Raw genomic sequence first — 18,799 nt, 5'->3', positions numbered from 1 at the left:
GGAATACTGGAGTGGGTTACCATGCCCTCCTCCAGGGGATCTTCTCAACCCAGGAATCGAACCAGGGTCTCCTGCATTGCAGGCGGATTTCTTTATCAGCTGTGCCACCAGGGAAGCCCAAAGTGCTGCTACCAAAGATCTTAGCCAGGTGTTGGGAGACATAAACGAGAAACTGATTAAGGGAGGTTCTGAGTTTCTTAGAGGAGACTGACTCTCAGTTAATATTAAAGAAAGGCTTACAAAAATCCTCAAAGTACCAGCGACTGTGTCTACTAGCCTTATTGCTGTTGTAGCCAGGCAAGGGCCTCAGGCTACTCTCAGGGTTCCAGAGGTCCAATAATCCTTTCCCGCGGTGGAATCCTCCCTGCGGGTGTAGGTCAGGATCGCCCTCCACGCCCCCTTGCCTGCCGCCAAGTCGCTGGGGCCAAGCAGAGCTTGGCGCTGTCGGGCGCGTGGGGGAGCCGGGGCAGGGACGAGCTCGCTCAGGAGCCAGAGCGATCGCGGCCGGAGAGGGAGGAGGCTGCCGGGCCCAGCCTGACGCAGAGGCGGCGGCGGCAGCGGAGCAGGCCACTGCCCGGGCGTCCCGGCCACCAGCGTGAGCCCGCTCTCCGCCTTCTTCTGCCGCGGCTCCTCACGCGTGGGAGTGAGTGCTTAGCGCGCCCGCCTGGGGTCTCGGGCTCAGGGCATCTTCGGCCAGCGAGCCCGAGCGGAGGGAGGTGCAGGAGCGCTCGCAAGGGGCGGAGGCGGGGAAAGGAGCGGGCGGGGCGGAGGCGAGGGAGCGGAGGGAGGGGACCGTGGAGAGGGAGGGACCCGCCTGCCGCGCCCTGGCCGCTCGGCATGTGTGGCTGCAGGCGCCGGTTGTCGCTGCTGTCCGGGGGCTGAGCCGCACCCGGGTGTCCAGGGCAGTGTGTGTGTGTCCGCGCGGGCGAGCGCCGCGCCGGCCCCGAGCCTCCTGCTCGCTTCCCCGGGCCGCGGTGCATGTTCGCCTCCTGCTACTGTGTGCCGAGAGGCAGGAGGACCATGAAAATGATCCACTTTCGGAGCTCCAGCATCAAATCGCTCAGCCAGGAGATGAAATGCACCATCCGGCTGCTGGACGACTCGGAGATCTCCTGCCACATCCAGGTGCCGGGGCGAGGGAGCGGACTACATGCTGGGCATGGGACTGGGGGGCCTCTACGGGTGGGCGTGCGCGTGGAGACAAGGAACCCATCCGGGGGCCTACTAGAAAGGCAGATTTCTCTTCCTCAGCTCTGAGTCTGGGAGCCCTACTAAGGGATGGGGTTGAGGGGACTGTCTCCCACAGGCACCGGGCGTGCATTATCAATTCCCGAGGCCCCTTCCTCTGGCTTAGACACTGCGCTCACGTCTCGCTGCGCTTAGGATAGTGGACACAGGGCAGCTGCCTCCTGGGGGACTCTAACCCCTCTGTTTCCTAACCTGTCGGGAAATATGAATTCTGAGAACCCAGAGGGGTACCTGCATGTCGCCCAGTCTTCCTTCTTCCACGTGGAGAAGGCATGCATCAGCATGGATCCACTCATTCTTTCTTTGGCGCCTGGGCTCCGAAGGTGCCTTCAGTCCCAGGGACCTGCTCCAGCTCCCTGCCTCCTCTCTACCGGTGGCCTTTACTCGTAGCGTGGGGCAGCGGCGAAGTTTCCTGGGAGTGAGAGAGGCCAGGCAGCCCCGTGCTCCAAGCCTTAAGGGATGGGGCACGCTGCTCGGACTGGAGCTACCTCGAAAGGAATCCTTTGAAAACTGAGTGTTTCAGGGAAAGGAAAAGGGCTGTTAGGCCAGCAGGGAGGGAATGCTGCAGGACCTGGGTCCAGGAGAAATCGCCCTTTGGGGTATTGGTGACATGTGCTCGTGACCAAGTTGGAGAAGGCCAGAGTTGTGTAGGCGAAAGCAGCTTTGATGGCAACTCCATCCTCCAGTACTTAAGTGCCTCTGGGCTTGCAGGAGATCTGTGAGATGCAGTGGTGTGTGTGTGTGCATGTGAGTGCACTCTCAGTGTTTGTATATGTAGGCAGGTGTGTGCCTTCTCCCAAGATTCAGGGCACGCAGCCTGGAAAGGTCATGTTAGGGTTAAGCACTATTAGCTTTTGACTTTTAAGTATCTTTACTTATTTATCTCTGGAATTTCCTCTTCTCACCTACTCAAGTCTTGAAGGTCTGAGACTAAGTGAGCTGTTTTTAAAACACTGGGCACCCATTCTGTTGAGAGATGAATGGGAGCAGCGTCTCCCAGTGGCAAGAATCTGCCTCTGGGCTGTGTTAACTAAGAATGAATGAATGAATGGTTACCCACCGCCCCACCATTTTTTTTTTCTTTCTTTCTTTTCGTGAGAGCTTGTGACACAGGGACAGTGACTCCTAACTTGTAATATGACAACCAGGTAAGTTTCATGGCAGGAATGTAGTGCCCCATGACCTCCCATTAAAGTGAGCTCCCACTGACTTTTCCGGAGGATCTTGGATTTCATTTTGAACCAAGCACTGCTATTAAACTTAATAATAAAAGGATTAATGGGATAGGCAGTTTTTCTGCTGCCACAGGGTTGCACGGAAACATTTGGCATGTACTGTCTTGTATTTCAGAGAAAGGAGTTTGCACATTTTACCTTAAGTCCTAAAGTGGGTGTACAGGAACTTTAACCCGTATTGAATATGTAGTTAATAAAGGGGTCAGCCACAGAGAGTGGGGCTGTTGGCTTTTCCAGAGCTGTCTCTGCCCTCTATCTGCCCTGTCCTGTCCCATTTGGAGTTGACACCACTGTTTTGTTTTGTTTTTCTGTTTGTGGGAGGGAATCTTCCTTAGAATGGATAAATAGTCCCCAGATGACATGTATGTGCTGTCTCGTGATCTGGCAAACAGTAGATTGTAGCCAATCTAATAACAATTTGGAACATTGGAGTTTGTATGGCCCAACTGATGCCAAAGAGGTTAAAATGCTATGTTCCAAAGTGTTGATTTTGGCATTGCTTGAGAAAATCAAATGTTTTATTTGGAAGCACATCTGCCCCCAAATGGTGATTATCATTTAATCAATTAAAATGAATCAAAAGATGATTTTGGTGATTTTGGACATTATACCTGCCTAGAGTATTTCCAGCCTGGGAATTGATATTATACTTTTGAACATAAGGTCACAAAAACCTTTCCATTTGTTTAGGACAAAGACAAAATGATTTTTTTTTTAAAAGAACTTTTGAAGGCACTAGTATTCCCTGGGGAATCCATCTGTGTTTTGTTCCTTTCTTGCCTTTTTCCTCCAGTCTAGAGAATCACAAAGTTAAGAGAGTGTTACACAAATTTTCCCTCTATAACTCATGCAAGGTGTGAGTTATGCTTTTTTTTTTGCAAAATAATAGCTTTTAAATATTCTTTTCCAAAGTATATGATTTGTGTGGTTACTGACAAAGAAAACATTCAGTGTAATGGCTCAGGGTCAGCAGCCTGATAGCCACTTGCTCTGTCTCGTCATAGGATTAGGATGCTGTTCCAGTGTGTCATTTGCATGTGACTGTTTAGGTGGGGTGAAAGAGGAATTCCAACTGGATAGGGAGCAAAAGGAGAGTCTAGGGCCCTAGACAGGGGCCTGGGGAAGGAAAGGAGTTGCTGAATGTTCCCTATTGTTGTTGTTCAGTCGCAAAGTCATGTCCAACCCTTTGCAACCCCATGGACTGCAGCACGCCAGGCTTCCCTGTCCTTTGCTATCTCCTGGAGTTTGCTCAAACTCATGTCCATTGACTCGGTGATGCCATCCAACCATCTCATCCCCTGTTACCCCCTTCTCCTCCTGCCCTCAATCTTTCCCAGCATCAGAGTCTTTTCCAATAAGTTGGTTCTACTGGTCTTTTCCAACGAAGCCAACCCTGCAAGTCTGGAGACTGTGGAAGGACATGGCTTAGTTCTCACTTCTTTGATTCAGTAGTGCTGTTTCAAGTAGAGTAGAGTTCTAGTCATCTTCCCCATTCCGTCCACGTTTTCAGATGCTGGCAGGGTGTTCACCACTCCTCCTAATGAGCTTGCCATTTTTAATACTGATTTTTATTGTGTAAGTTGTAGACTTTTCATATTATTTATTCTTTATCAAGTCCTGGTAAATATGCTTGTTATTATTTGAATTGGCTGGAAAATTATAAAAATTTGTATTTGAATAGTAACTCTGGCACTGTGTGTAGCACCTAGTAGGTGCTTAATAATTATTTGTAGATGTAGATTGCATAATTTGTGTCTGGGCTGTTAAATTCATGAGGGTAGAAACTCTTGTTATGGTTGTTGTTCTTCAAGGAGTCCTTCAGGTTCCTAGAGCCGAACTTGACATATAGTTGTGGTCAATAAACACTTGCTGAATGAACAAATGCTACTGACCCAGTATTTAATGTAGCTCATACCTGTCATCATGAGGACAGCAAGACAGCATTGGGTTGAGAATAAGGAGATACATAGTTTAGTTATGTTACCAACCAGTGTGACATGTAGTGAGTCATTTGACATTTGGAATCAGTGTTTCTTCTTTTGTAAAATAAGGGATTTGGGTTAGAATGGATGTCTCCAGTTTATAAAGTCTATAGTTTATCTGTTACCTAGACCAATTACCTTTGACTAAAACATTGCTATTGACAGATTATATACATATTATCTCATGTGATTTTCATTCCTGTCCTGGGTTATCTCCATTTTATTGTGTTATTGAATATTTTCTCAATTTTATGGGTATAGAAAACGAGGTGCAGAGAGATTAGGCCACTTGAGTCACCTGGCAAGTAAGTAGATTGAAGCCATGTCATTTTACTTAGAATCCAGAGCCCTGTCTTCTCTTCAGCTGCTTCCAACTTGAGAGTTAGGATGTTTAGGCTGCAAGTAAAAGAGCAGCTGAGTTAAAGTGGCTTGAGTAATAAGGACACTTATCATCTCACCTAATGAGAAGTCCGGAGGTAGGGTAGCTTCAGAGTTGTTCAGCAGCTCTGCATGGACCAGGAGCTTTCCATCTTTCTACTCTGCCTCCTCAGCACATCTCCTTTGTCACTTAGAGTTCTCATTATAAGGTGGCTGTGAATGTCCTTCAGGTACTAACACATCCACCATGTAAGAGGTGGGATTTCCTCTTGCATTTCTTTTTATCATAGAGGAATACCATTCCTGGAGGCTCCCATCAGTCCTCTCATTAGATCACATTGCCCAGGATTGAATCCTATACCCATGACTTAGCTGTAAAAGAGTCTAGAAATGTGAATATTTGGTATCTGTACTCCTCACTCTCTATAATGAGAGGTGGGCTTTGACTTCATGGAGGCAATGGAGGGGTGTGTGTGTGTGTGTGTGTTAAGGGGCGGGGAACTGCTGGTGGCTAAGCAAGCAGTAGTGTCTTTCAGAATAGGTCAAATTGAGTAATAATTATTGTTACAACTAAACTTTCAGTAACGTTTAATAAGATGTTAGCTGAGCCCTGGCTTATTTTAGGCAATCTTTGTATGATCAAATTCTGCAACAATTATTGGATAATCCTTTGTAGCTTGTGTTGTTAAATATCAGTTCAGCCCTTACTGAGCCCATGGGTTCTGTGCAGCTACACACTGTCTTGTGTACAGCAAGCATCTCTGCTCTTGCTGAAGTGGCAGTATGGCCAAGTGGTTGGGAGCTTGTGATCCAGAGTACTACTTGCCTGGGTTTGAACCCTGGCTCTAACCATTGACCAGCCAGGTGACTTTGGACAAGTCACTTTACCAGTTTGGTTTCAGTTTCCTCATCTGTAAAATGAGGGTAATACTGGTACAACCTCATGGTCTTGTTGTAACAATCAAATATGCAATATATAGTGCTAGTGCTAAGTTGCTTTCAGTTGTGTCCGACTCTGTGACCCCAGGGACTGAAGCCCACCAGGCTCCTCTGTCCATGGGATTCTCCAGGCAAGAATACTGGAGTAGGTTGCCATTTCTATCTCCAGGGGATCTTCCCAACCAGGGATCGAACCTGTGTCTCTTGTGTCTCCTGCATTGGCAGGGAGATTCTTTACTGCTAGTGCCACCTGGGAAGCCCATGCAATATATACCAAGTACTTAATACCTGGCCCATAGTAAGAAATGAAAATATACTGACTGTTGTCTTACTATTATGTGAAGATATATTGGATTTAATTCTAAATAGTGTGAAGGCTCTGGCTTGGAATCTAATGTCTTTAAGCCCAAACTCCATCACTTTCTGACTGTGTAAGACCTCAAGTGAATCACTGGGCCTCCAGTTTTTAATCTGTGAAATGGGCATAATAATTCCTCAATTGCCAGTCTCCATTGGGTTGTTGAGATGAAATCTATAAAAGCGTGTTGTAAACGCTAAAAAATCACCCAAATGCAGAATACTATTCTAATTAATTTGGTTAAAAAAGAGAAAGTTGTTTACTGCATCCTAAGTTTCTTATCTGTTTTAACAGGAATTTGTGGTCACTTGCAAACATACATATGTGCTTAATATCAGGCCCCATGATGAGCCTGCAGGTGAAATCCACCCTAGGTTCGGATAACAGCCACACATGTTCTGCTAATAAGGACGACTCAACTCTTTTCTCTATCAGATTCATCTGGAGTGCCATTCAGAGTACAGTGAATATCAGACACTAAAGGAATAGAAGAGAGAGGCAATTTGTTAAATACCATGGTCTAGCTCTGATGTATTTATGCCTAGATTACATGGGCCAGCTCTTTGTGTTAAGTATATTCTGACAGAAAAGTAGTGTTATTTCAATACTCTGCTAAGATCTTATCTCTTGATGTGTTCAGAGCAAAGGCAATGTGTATTGACCATGGGGAGGATGCAATACTGTTAGCTCCACATCACTGGACAATATACCAGCTGGGTGCTTTTAACTGACAAATTCCAATTCAAACTGGCTTTAACATTAAAGATATTTACTGGATCAGCACTTCCCTGGTGGCTCAAATGGTAAAGAAACTGCCTGAAATGCAGACTTGGGTTTGATCTCTGGGTTGGGAACATCCCCTGGATAAAGGAATGGCAACCCACTCCAGTATTCTTGCCTGGAGGATCCCATGAACAGAGGAGCTTGGTAGGCTGCAGTCCATGGGGTCGCAAGGAGTCAGACACAACTGAGTGACTAACACACACACACACACACACACACTCACATATCCAGAAATTCTGAGTTAAGTAGGGACCTAATTCAAGAACTATCCTGACTTTCTGTGAGGCTTTATCCTGAGACTATAGTGAAGTGGTTATAGTAGTTTCAGTTCTCACATTTTCATGGGACACCCTCCAGAGGAATTGAAAAACCACTTCCAACTCAGCATTCAAAGCAAAAGTCCTGCAGTCATTTTATCACCTGCCACCCTGAACAGTGAGTGAAATCGATCAAAATGAGTGTGCTGATTAGCTTAAGGTGCCTTCGGACTCAGAGTGGAATCAGCTTCCTTCCTGGTGGTGGTCTGAGTAGGGGAGAGAGGTCAATGCCTAGAAATCAGGGTTCTCTTCCAAAGGAGAAAGAGGGGGAGAGGAAGATGGCTGCTAGGAAGTTTACCCTACTAGATGTTTTGTCTGGGTCAGCGATTCTCAAAGTGTATCCTGGGGAGCCCCAGGAGTCCCTGAGATCCTTTCAGGGGGCCCCTGAGGTTCAAACTATTTTCAAAATAATACTAAGATGTTGTTTGCCTCTTTAGGTTAAGGAGTTTTATTGAGATATAATTTACATACTATAAAATTCATCCATTTCAAGTGTATAACTTTAAGATAGTCACAGAATTGTGCAACCATCACCACAATCAGACAATCCCCCAAAGAAACCCTATGCCCTTTAGTAGTCATACTCCCTTTTCCCCCTAAACTTCCCAGCCCTAGGTAACTGCTGATCTACTTTTTGTCTCTATAGATTTGTCTGTTGTGGCCATTTGATGAAAATGAAGTCACGTAATGATCTTTTGTGTCTGACTTCTTTCACTTGCATAATTGCTAGGCTCATCTACGTTGTAGCATGTATCAGTATTTCTTTCCCTTTAATTGGTGAATAATGTTCTATTGTATGAATAGATCACAGTTTACCATCAGTTGATGAAAATTTGGGTTGTTTCCACTTTTTGGCTATTTCGAAGAATGTTGCAGTAAATATTCCAGTAAAATTTTCCATTTGCCTTGGGTATATACCTGGGAGTGAAATTACTGGGCCATATAGTAACTCCATTTAATCTTTTGAATTGAATAGTTTGCCAGACTATTCTCCCAAGCAGCTGCTCCATTTTACATTTCCACCAGCAATGTATAAGGGTTTCAGTTTCTCCACATCCTTGCCAACACTTGTTATTATCTATTTGATTATAAACTGTCGTAGTGGGTGTGAAGTGATACCTTACTGTGGTTTTGATTTGCATTTCCTTGATGCTAATGCTGTTGACCATCATTTCATGTGCTTATTGGCTGTTTGTCTATCTTTGGAGAACTGTCTATTTGGATCCTTTGGCTATTTTAAAATTGGATTGTTGTTTTATTGTTGAGTTCTAATAATTCTTACATATTCTGGATATAGACTTCTTATTTAATAAATGATTTACAGCCATTTTTCTCATTCTGTGGGTTTTTTTAGTCTGATGGTGTCAAAATTTTTAAAATTTTGATGAAATCCAATTTATCTGTTTTTTCTTTTTTTCCTTTTGTTCCTTGTGATTTTTGTGTCATAGCTAAGTAACTGTTGCCAAAGGTCATGGGATTTATACCTGTGTCTTCTTTAAACAGTTTTATAGTTTTAGCTATTATATTTGGGTCTTTGATTCATTATTTTACTGATATGTGATTTGGATATCATAAATGTCACCATTTTAAAGTATAAAATTCATTAGCTTTAGTATATTCACAATATATACTATATATACAGCCATCACTGCTAATTCCAGAACATTTTCATCATCCCCCAAAATAAAACTCTTCCTGTTAATAGTCACTCCCCATCTGATCCATTTTGAGTTAATTTTTATGTATGATGTGAAGTAGAGGTCCAACTTGATTCTCGTGCATGTGGATATCCAGTTGTTCCAGCACCATTTGTTGAAAAAACTATTTTCCTATTTGTCACTCTTGTTGAGATGTTGATTGCCTTTTCCACTCTCAATCTCTCGTAAGTGTACAATGGAGTTTTCCAGAGGCTGGATAATATGAGACATAACAACACATTAACTACAGAAGCAGATGGGAGAATCCAGCTGTCTTCTATTGAGCCAGACACTAAAGATGTTCAAAATGTAAAAAGTGCTACTGTTCTCAATTAATTGGCTTTATTTTGTAAAACAAAGTTATTTTTCATAAAAGAATGCTATTTATGTTAATGTGCAATGGGTTTGTTATTTTTTAAATGAATCAATTATTGATTATCTTAAAAACTTACGATCAGCGAATATTGAGATATACCACCCAACTAAATAGAAATTCTATAGATCTTCAATAGTGTAAAGGAATTTTGAGGCCAATAAGCTCAAGAATTGCTGGTTTTGGTGATTGTCAATTTACTGAACTTCCTGAAAAAAATTTTAATAGTCCTAAGTAAAACAGAGAACTACTCCCGTGTACCTTGGGTCTCCAGGATTGCAAATTATAAGTACTTGAAATGATGTCAGTTAAGTAAAAAATCCCAGCGTGTGCATAAAAAATGTGTATATGTATATTTGAAATTCTTAATATTAACCATATACCTGTGTGTGTGTGTGTGTGTGTGTGTATTGCAATGTTAAGAGTAGAAGATCAAGGGCAGGCTCTTCTGTCATAAGCATTTCCCAATTGCACTTGCTCTCCAGCTGAATCTCATTTTTTTTTCAACTCTAATTATTTGAAGTCTTACTTTGAGACCCCCTCTTTTGATTATGAAAAATGTACAGCGACAGTGCATTGTGTTTAACATATAAACTGCTTGAATCAAGTCCCTCAGTCACTGAATTCTTAAGTTGTTACTTCTTTTACTCACTAGGCATTTTGGGAACTCTTGAAAACATGGCAGGAATGGAAATATCAGAATTTGTTGCATAGAGAATCTGAGATTCACATGCATGAGTGATAGGCATTCAGTAGCTAGCATGGTCCTTTCTCTGTTTCCACTTTGTGTGGGAAAGGATGCAAGTTACTCCTCCTATGAAATAGCAGAGAGCCACATGTGGAGTCCGTAGATGGGGGAAAATGGGATTATGATCAGGAGCCCTTAGGGCAGGTTTTGCAGCTGAGATCTGAATTTAATTCAGGCTAAAAGGAGGTGGCATTCAGCTCCTGGGAGGGATGTGTAAATGCTTTGCAGTTTCGGATATTCATGTGGATCTTCTGTGCCATTGTTAAAATGCATATTTCTGATTCAGGCGGTCCTGAGGAGGGCCCTGAAATGATGCATTTCCAGCAGGCTTCTAGATGCATTTCCAGCAGGCTTCTAGATGCCGTGTTCTGTGAACCACATTTGGAATAGTAAGGCTTTAATGGAAATTATCTATTTCATAGTAATATTAACTTCCTTGAGTGTGGAGCTTTTTGACCCTTAGCTCTCTGGATAATACCTCACCTGGCACATTTCCCTTGGTAGAGGTTCAGTGAATGTTTGAGCAAGTGAGTGAATGAATGAGTGAATAAAGAAATCCATCCAGGTATGTCTATCACAATAAACTGAAGTACCAATTAGACATTGATGCTGGAGATGAAATGCCTCCTTTTGACTCCCATCCCCCGCCAAATCAAGAGATTGTTTTTCAAATAGGATTTCCTATGATGACCAGTCTGATGAAGTGTTGAATGTCTGTGAGAGTGTTTATGGGGACTCAGGGTTAATGAGAGAATTCTTGTCCCTCTGGGCCACGTTTCCCACTCTTGCCTTCCTATATCCTGGACTCTTGGTGGCATTGTGGAGGAGCTCTGGCAACTCCTTGGCACAAACAAATCATTGTGTATAAAGCCAGCCATGTCTGGAAGATCCCAGAGGCATAGGAGGCCCAGCTGTTCTCACTGGCAGAAGTGACCTCAGGGGACCATGACCCTAGAGGACAGTGAAAAAATGCCTTAGAGGTGTAATACAAGCTCTCGAGCTGTTTCTTTGGTGACTCTGCCTAAAGGTGCAGGAGGGAAGTGAGAGGATCACTCTGGAAAAAAAAGAAGCTCCTTCTAAAGGGAAAGAGCATTTGTATAGATCAAGCCATCATACTTTTCAAAAGTGGATTAGTAAAGGTTTTTTGAAATAACTTCAATCTTAGTCAATAAGCATTTAAAAATATCTTCTATATGCCAAGCACAGAGCTAGGAACTGGAGATAAAAAGAAAATAAAATCAGACATCAAGAGGCTCACAGTCATTTGGAAGAAGAGAGACAAGAAAATGATTCAAGGACAACATGACAGACATAGGGACAGGTGTATGGGTGGAGGACCAAGAGGAGGCATCTGTATCAGACTGGGTATAGATGAATCTTGATTAATAATTAAAGGACAAGTGAAAATCAATTCTTTGAAGAAGGGAAAAAAGCATGCAAAACACGGTGAGCTTGTGCTTGATGTAAAACCTTGGGCATGATCAGCGTGACTGGATATAGAAATGAAGGGAGGGGGAATCTTGGATTAGTCCCAGGTGGTTGGTTTCAGGGACAGGGGTCATGGTGTCACCAATACAGTACAGACCACAAGTTTTGGGAACCCACTGGAAAATAAAAATCTGAGGCCTCTTGTTAAAAATTATTAAGAATTTCAAGATCACAGTGAAAGTGAAGTCGCTCAGTTGTGTCCGACTCTTTGCGATCCCATGGACTGTAGTCTACCAGGCTTCTCTGTCCATGGGATTTTCCAGGCAAGAGTACTGGAGTGGGTTGCCATTTCCGTCTCCAGGGGATCTTCCTGAACCAGAGATGGAACCCACGTCTCCTGCATTGCAGGCAGACGCTTTACCATCTGAGCCACCAGGGAGGAGACCATTAAACAAAGCATGGGTCCTTCTTAGCATGGATCCCACACCCATGAAGCTGATTCTGAGAAGACAGAATAAAGGAGAAACAGATTAGGGGAGGAGTTTGGGCATGTAGACTTCATAGTGCCTGTGGGGTATCTGGGTAGAGAATTCTCAGGTAGCCAGGCAAGAATACCAGAGTGGGTTGTGGTCCCAAAGGGAATGGCAACCTATTCTGGTATTCTTGCCTGGAGAATCCTTTGGGTAGAGGAGCCTGGTGAGCCCCAGTCTCTGGGGTTGCAGAGTCAGACATGACTGAGCAACTAACACACATACACAGTTGGAAATAAGGAATGAAAGTCAGCAGAGATGTCTGACTTGGAGACACAGATAAGAGAATCCTTAGTATTCACGCAAGTGGTTGTAGAAGTCATGTGATATGAAAGGAACTATTACATGGGTCTTACTTTTTTGTCTGTCTTTCTGTTTGGGGCATCCTTGTAGATCAAACCAATGGAGTTTGAGCTTTGGAATTGTTTCCAAGAGTGCTTGATCATATTTTCTTTGTTTGGCAGTTCCCACCTGAATGAGAGCTTCTCCATTTTATTTTGCAAATAGGGCAGCTGCCTCAGAGGTCTCAGTGGAAAAGCACTTTCCTTCTCCTAATTTTCATTTTCTAGCTTGGACTAACAAATGACAAAAAGTCCTCTCCAAGCTATAAGACTCTGAGTTACAAAACAGGACTTTCACTCTAGGGAAGTTACCCTTTGAGACAGTGTCATGAACATTGGATAATACATTTTTAAATCCTATCAAAAGGATTCAAACTTGAAGTAAACATGTCATGGAACAACTTTGTAAATTATGCTGCAGTAATTCATCTTTTCTTTACTATTTATGTGTCTCAGATATATCCAATGGCAAATTTTGTTTCCTGTTTAGTTTCCAGGAGATTATTGTGAATGTTGATTAAAATAAATTCAAGGTCTGTAAGATCCCTCAAAGAAATAATTTAATATTGGTAACATGATTTGGATCTTAGATGTGCAGTAGAGCTTTGTCTGAATAGATCTGTTATTATGCTAAGGTTTTAAATATGATTATTCTGTTGCAGGGGAAGCAATTAACATATTAACAGATTACGATTTGGTCTATTACCTCTCATTTCAAAAGTGTAATTTGCATCTTTGAGGCACTAGGCCTTATGGTGAATGTTAGTGTGAAAAGGATTGACTGAATCAGAATTTTCACATGCAAACTGTGAAAATTTGAATACGATATCAGTTACAAATGGATTGATAATAAAATTAAACAACCTTAAAAAAATCAGTAACTTTTTTAATAGAAGAGAGGACAAAAGCCTAATCAATAAATTGGCTAGTAATTTTTCCTTGATGTTATTAACTGATGTTATTTTTGAGGGCTGGTTTTTACATGTGTGCCTGCCCATTGTTCCAAAAATAATGCTGGTCTTTGTGATCTTTATCATATGTAGGTATCATCTACAATGTTATAATGTTGGGAATTATTGGTTCTTTATTTAGCAACATCTTTCTCTCTGCTCATGTGCCTCTTGATTTTCTTGAGTTGTATGCTCATAATGTGAATTAGTTAGTTGATTAAATTGAGATCCAGAGCTGTGATTTGCCTGAATTTGCCTATTTAGCAAAATTAGGATGAGATATGATGTCTTGGATTATACACTAAATACTACCGTTATTGTGTTTTTGAATCTTTTTTGGTAGTCTAAGGGATATAATTCTTTTCCACTGACAACTGTTAATAACACAGGGAGAAAACCTCACAGTGACCACACTTCTGGGTAAAGAAAGTAAATTGATTTCTTAAGTGTCATCGAAGGACCACAGTTTTAGTTCTTCTCTAGTTTCTGTAGTCAGTATGTGGCTCAATGTAGCTCAGTGTACCTTCAAATGAAAACTACCATCAGTTGTTCAGGTATTTTTGAATATTTTGGCATCTAACATTCCTACACAATTAAAAGAGGTCTTCCTTTTCCCTTTATAAGTTTGGCATGGGACAGACATTGCTTGTATTTTGAACTTTCAAAAAATTACAAAGGGAAAGAAAAGAGGATGATGTCATAGAATTATCTATCTATCCAAAGTAAATTTACTGTGTAGTCTTCGGATTGACTCTGGAAGTCAGTTCTTAGTAATCCTAGGCCATGGTATTTAGAAAACTTCTAGAAAAATATGAAAATAAAGTTTTTTTTATTTAGGTACTAGCTATGTCCTTGTTAGGCTCTGTTTGTTTGGAAGGCTTAGGAAGAAGCATAATAAAATCTCTGGAGTCAGAGGAGGGAAAAACACTGTATACCACCTGGAGCCAAGTCAAGGATAACTTCACCTCGTGTGTTTCCAAACCTCAAGGGAGATTATTTCTGCTAGGGGATCATGGTGGTGGGGGATGGGGGTTGGTCACCTTGAGGACACCTTTTGTCTCCATGTTTGGAGACATAGGTTTTTCACCGGGTGTAGATGGCACCTTCTTGGTTCAGTGCTGATTAAAAGGAAAAAAAGGAGGAAAAGTTGTACAGTAATTCAAGGGCAGCCACAAAGTCTGAGTTTGCAGTGCCAGCAGCAGTGTGGTAATTTGAGAATAGCAAATTAGAGGAACAAAGCAGATTTTAATCATATGCCACAGAGAGGAAGGGAGGAAGGTGGTTTAGGTTTATCTCCAAATTGTACCTCCATTAGAGTAAGGGAGGTTTTTAATGCTGTAATCCAATGTTTATTGTTAAAGATTTCTTTGTTTCTTTCCTCCAGTATTTCTTTAGCACACTCACTGGGAGGGAAATGCCAGCTTTCTTCCCATCAGTGAACTCAGCAGTTGTTAAATATAAAACATTTTCTTGATGTTATTGGGAATAGAATGAGGGAGAAAGAGTGACAGAGTTAGATTCAAGAGCATTACCCTTTCGGAGACTTTAGTCTGAAGGCAAAACTGTCCCATTCCATCCTTTCTGTCCATCCATCCATCCATCCGTCAACCCATCCACCTACTTCACTCATTCGTCCAATAGCACCTCTCTTAAGGACTGGTTTGGGTACCAGAGATAAAAAGATAAGTAAGAATATGGTCCCTTCCAATCTGGTAGAGAAGACAGACACACAGACAGTTTCAAGATGGTACTGTTATGATTGAAGAACACTAGGATATTACTGGAGCAGAGAGAGAAGCCAAGGTATCACTTAGGGGAAGGTATAACCCTCCTTTAATCTCTAGTCACCCTCTTCTGAAGTCACTACTCCTCAAAAGGGTGGATCACAGATATTTTCTTTGAAATAGATCACAGATATTTTCTTACTCCCATTTAAATACAGATAAGAGCATCTTGAAGAACTTTGTGCTTCTGCTTGCAGACATCTCAGCAAAAGTTGTACCTTGCTATAAAAGGTAATTTCAAGAGAAGTCACGCATCCCCTTTCCTGCTTTCTACTGGGTCTTCATCCTCACAGTGTCTCCTGTATCGAAATTCTGGAGCAGCCGCTGGGGCTCCCAATGCAGCCTGAGCAGACCAGGGGAAGATTTTCTGGAGGATATCATGGCTTAGATGAGTTTTAAAGAAAAAGTAAGCATTGTCTGGCTGGCTGACTGGGGGAATGTTTTGAGAAGGCGGTATAGTTAGGGAAAGAAGGGCCTCTGGCAGAAGGCTATGCATAGGAAAAGGCATGGTATTTGTGAGGAACTCAGAAAAATGCATTGATTTTATAGGTCACCAGAGAGGTCCATAATATGCAGTGGGGAGCTGGCCATTATGTGATCAGACTGTGCAGACAATGGAGTGGACAGCTGGAGTCTAGAAAACAGTACTGGCTACTGTTGACTACAGAATAATTAGGACAGCCCTACTGAGGCATGGTATGTATGGTTCAGTGACCATTGCCATTGTTTTGCAGGGTCAGCTTGACTACTGTTCCAGAGCGAAAGATAAGATGCATGGAGTATTTTGTCTCAGACACTACCCCAAGGAACACTGGAGGTTTCAAGTTCTTAGCTGAGGTTGTAAACTTTCATGTGCTGTTGAGAGTGGCAGTGGTTCCATGATCTGTGAACTTCAGTAATGAAGCAAATCTTTCTTAATTACAGATCAAGAAGTTGACAGACTTTTCCGAAGCATCCCTTTAACGTGTTGTGTGCTAAGTTGCTTCAGTCGTGATCGACTCTCTGCGATCCCATGGACTGTAGCATGCCAGGCTCCTCTGTCCATGGGATTTTCCGGGCAAGAATACTGGAGTGAGTTGCCATGCCCTCCTCTAGTGTGTCTTCGCAACTCAGGGGTCGAAACTGAGTCTCTTTTGTCTCCTGATTTGGCAGGTGGGTTCTTTACCACTAATGCCACCTGGGAAGTCCTTTAACCTGTTCAGTTCAGTTGCTCAGTCATGTCTGATTCTTTGCAACCCCGTGAACTGCAGCATGCCAGGCCTCCCTGTTCATCACCAACTCCCGGAGCCTGCCCAAACTCATGTCCATTGAGTTGGTGATGCCATCCAGCCATCTCATCCTCTGTCGTCCCCTTCTCCTCCTGCCCCCAATCCCTCCCAGCATCAGAGTCTTTTCAAATGAGTCAGCTCTTTGCATCAGGTGGCCAAAGTATTGGAGTTTCAGCTTCAGCAGCAGTCCTTCCAATGAACACCCAGGACTAATCTCCTTTAGGATGGACTGGTTGGATTTCCTTGCAGCCCAAGGCACTCTCAGGAGTCTTCTCCAACACCACAGTTCAAAAGCATCAATTCTTTGGCGCTCAGCTTCCTTTACAGTCCAGCTTTCACATCCATACATGACTACTGGAAAAACCATAGCCTTGACTAGACGGACCTTTGTTGACAAAGTAATGTTTCTGCTTTTTAATATGTTGTCTAGGTTGGACATCACTTTCCTTCCAAGGAGTAAGTGTCTTTTAATTTCATGGCTGCAATCACCATCTAGAGTGATTTTGGAGCCCAAAAAATAAAGTCTGCCACTGTTTCCACTGTTTCCCCATCTATTTGCCATGAAGTGATGGGACCAGATGCCATGATCTTCGTTTTCTGAATGTTGAGCTTTAAGCCAACTTTTTCACTCTCCTCTTTCACTTTCATCAAGAGGCTTTTTAGTTCTTCTTCACTTTCTGCCATAAGGGTGGTGTCATCTGCATATCTGAGGTTATTGATATTTCTCCCGGCAATCTTGATTCCAGCTTGTGTTTCATCCAGCCCAGCGTTTCTCATGTACTCTGCATGTAAGTTAAATAGGCAGGGTGACAATATACAGCCTTGATGTACTCCTTTTCCTGTTTGGGATCAGTCTGTTGTTCCATGTCCAGTTCTAACTGTTGCTTCCTGACGTGCATACAGGTTTCTCAAGAGGCAGGTCAGGTGGTCTGGTATTCCCATCTCTTTCAGAATTTTCCACAGTTTATTGTGATCCACACAGTCAAAGGCTTTGGCATAGTCAATAAAGCAGAAATAGATATTTTTCTGGAACTATCTTGCTTTTTCGATGATCTGGTGCATGTTGGCAATTTAACCTGTTAGGGTAGTCCTACGTCCAGCCAGAGAGGACCTGATGGAACTAGCTGTGGGGGCTTCTGGAAATAAGTATTGAACAGAGGTGAGAGGAATTGAACCTCTTTCTGTACTTTACTTACATTAGCACTCTCCAATAGAGCTTTTGTGATGATGAAACTGTTCTAGATCTGTGCTGTTTGTTTGGTAACCACTAGTCTTGTGTGGCTTTTGAACACTTAATGTGTGACTAGTGTCACTGAGGAACTGAATTGTCAATGTTAATTAATTTAGTTATTAATAATTAAATAGTTACATGTTTTAGAGGCTGTCATACTGAACAGCACAGTGTTAGCCTCTTAATGGTGGTTAATGGTGCCTCTCTTGAATAAGAGAGACATTGAACGTCAGGGTGGGAATAGTATGGAAAACTTTTCTGCTTTTCTCTGTGTACTTCCATACCATTTGAACGTATGTAAGCATGTGTTGGTGGTGTTGTAGTCACTAAATCGTGTCTGACTCTTGCGACCCCATAGACTGTAGCCTGCCAGGCTTCTCTGACCATGGGATTCTTCAGGCAAGAATAGTGGAGTGAGTTGCCATTTCCTTCTCCAAGGGAAGTGTGTGTTACTTGCATATTTTTAAAAACAATATGACATTCTGGAAAAGGCAAAACTATCGTGACAGTGTCTGCTCACAGTTAACATCCCTAGGGACTATGCCTTCATTGCTTGAACTTTGTGGTCTTGGACAGACCAAAGTTCACATCTCAGCCCAGTGCTTACTATCTGTGTGTCCTGGGGTGGGATGCATTTCTTGGCCCATTTCCCCAACCCGTAAAATGGGGATATTAAGTCCCCATTTCATAGGGCTGTTTCTGAGGATTAAATGAAAATGAAAGATGCTTTTTACTGTCATGGTATTTTTGCCTTTTCCAGTTTTTTGTCAATTCTTTCAAATTTTCTATATAGACAATCATGTCTGTGAACAAAGACCGTTTTGTTACTTCCTTCCCAATCTTTCTCTTGCCTTATTGCATTGGGAAGGACTTCTATTATAGTTTTTAAAAGGAGTGGTGAGAGGGGATTTATTAATCTTAGCGGGAAATCTTTGAGTTTCTCATCATTGAGGATGGTATGAACTGTAGACTTTTTGTAGATTTTTTTTTTTTTTAATTAAGTTGGGAAAGTTCCCTTCTATTCTGAGTTTACTAAGAGTTTTTATGATGATTGGATGCTGGATTTTGTCAAGGTTTTTCCACATTTATTGAAATAATCAAGTGATTTTTTTCTTTTTTAGTTTGTTCTTTTTTTTTTTTTTTTTTTTAAACTTTACAATATTGTATTAGTTTTGCCAAACATCAAAATGAATCTTGTGATGGATTGCA

The 18,799-nt window shown here is 42.4% G+C and overlaps 1 protein-coding gene across 2 annotated transcripts in view; it reads left to right on the top strand.

Moving 5' to 3' along the window:
- The first annotated feature begins 785 nt into the window (after nt 1-785).
- Nucleotides 786-18,799, top strand: part of FRMD3 (FERM domain containing 3) — a 343,971-nt gene continuing 325,957 nt past the window's right edge. Inside the window, exon 1 of one of the 2 annotated variants that reach the window (XM_024995822.2) lies at nt 786-1,125. In XM_024995822.2, the coding sequence (XP_024851590.1) occupies nt 979-1,125 (147 nt within the window). In that variant the 5' untranslated portion in view covers nt 786-978. The remainder of the gene's footprint in view (nt 1,126-18,799) is intronic. The other variant, XM_024995823.2, reaches the window with a different exon arrangement.

Source organism: Bos taurus, chromosome 8 (genome assembly GCF_002263795.3).
Source record: "Bos taurus isolate L1 Dominette 01449 registration number 42190680 breed Hereford chromosome 8, ARS-UCD2.0, whole genome shotgun sequence".
NCBI classification, from domain to species: domain Eukaryota; kingdom Metazoa; phylum Chordata; class Mammalia; order Artiodactyla; family Bovidae; genus Bos; species Bos taurus.
Note: the sequence above shows the minus strand (reverse complement) of the source record. Positions and strands in the feature narration are given on the sequence as shown.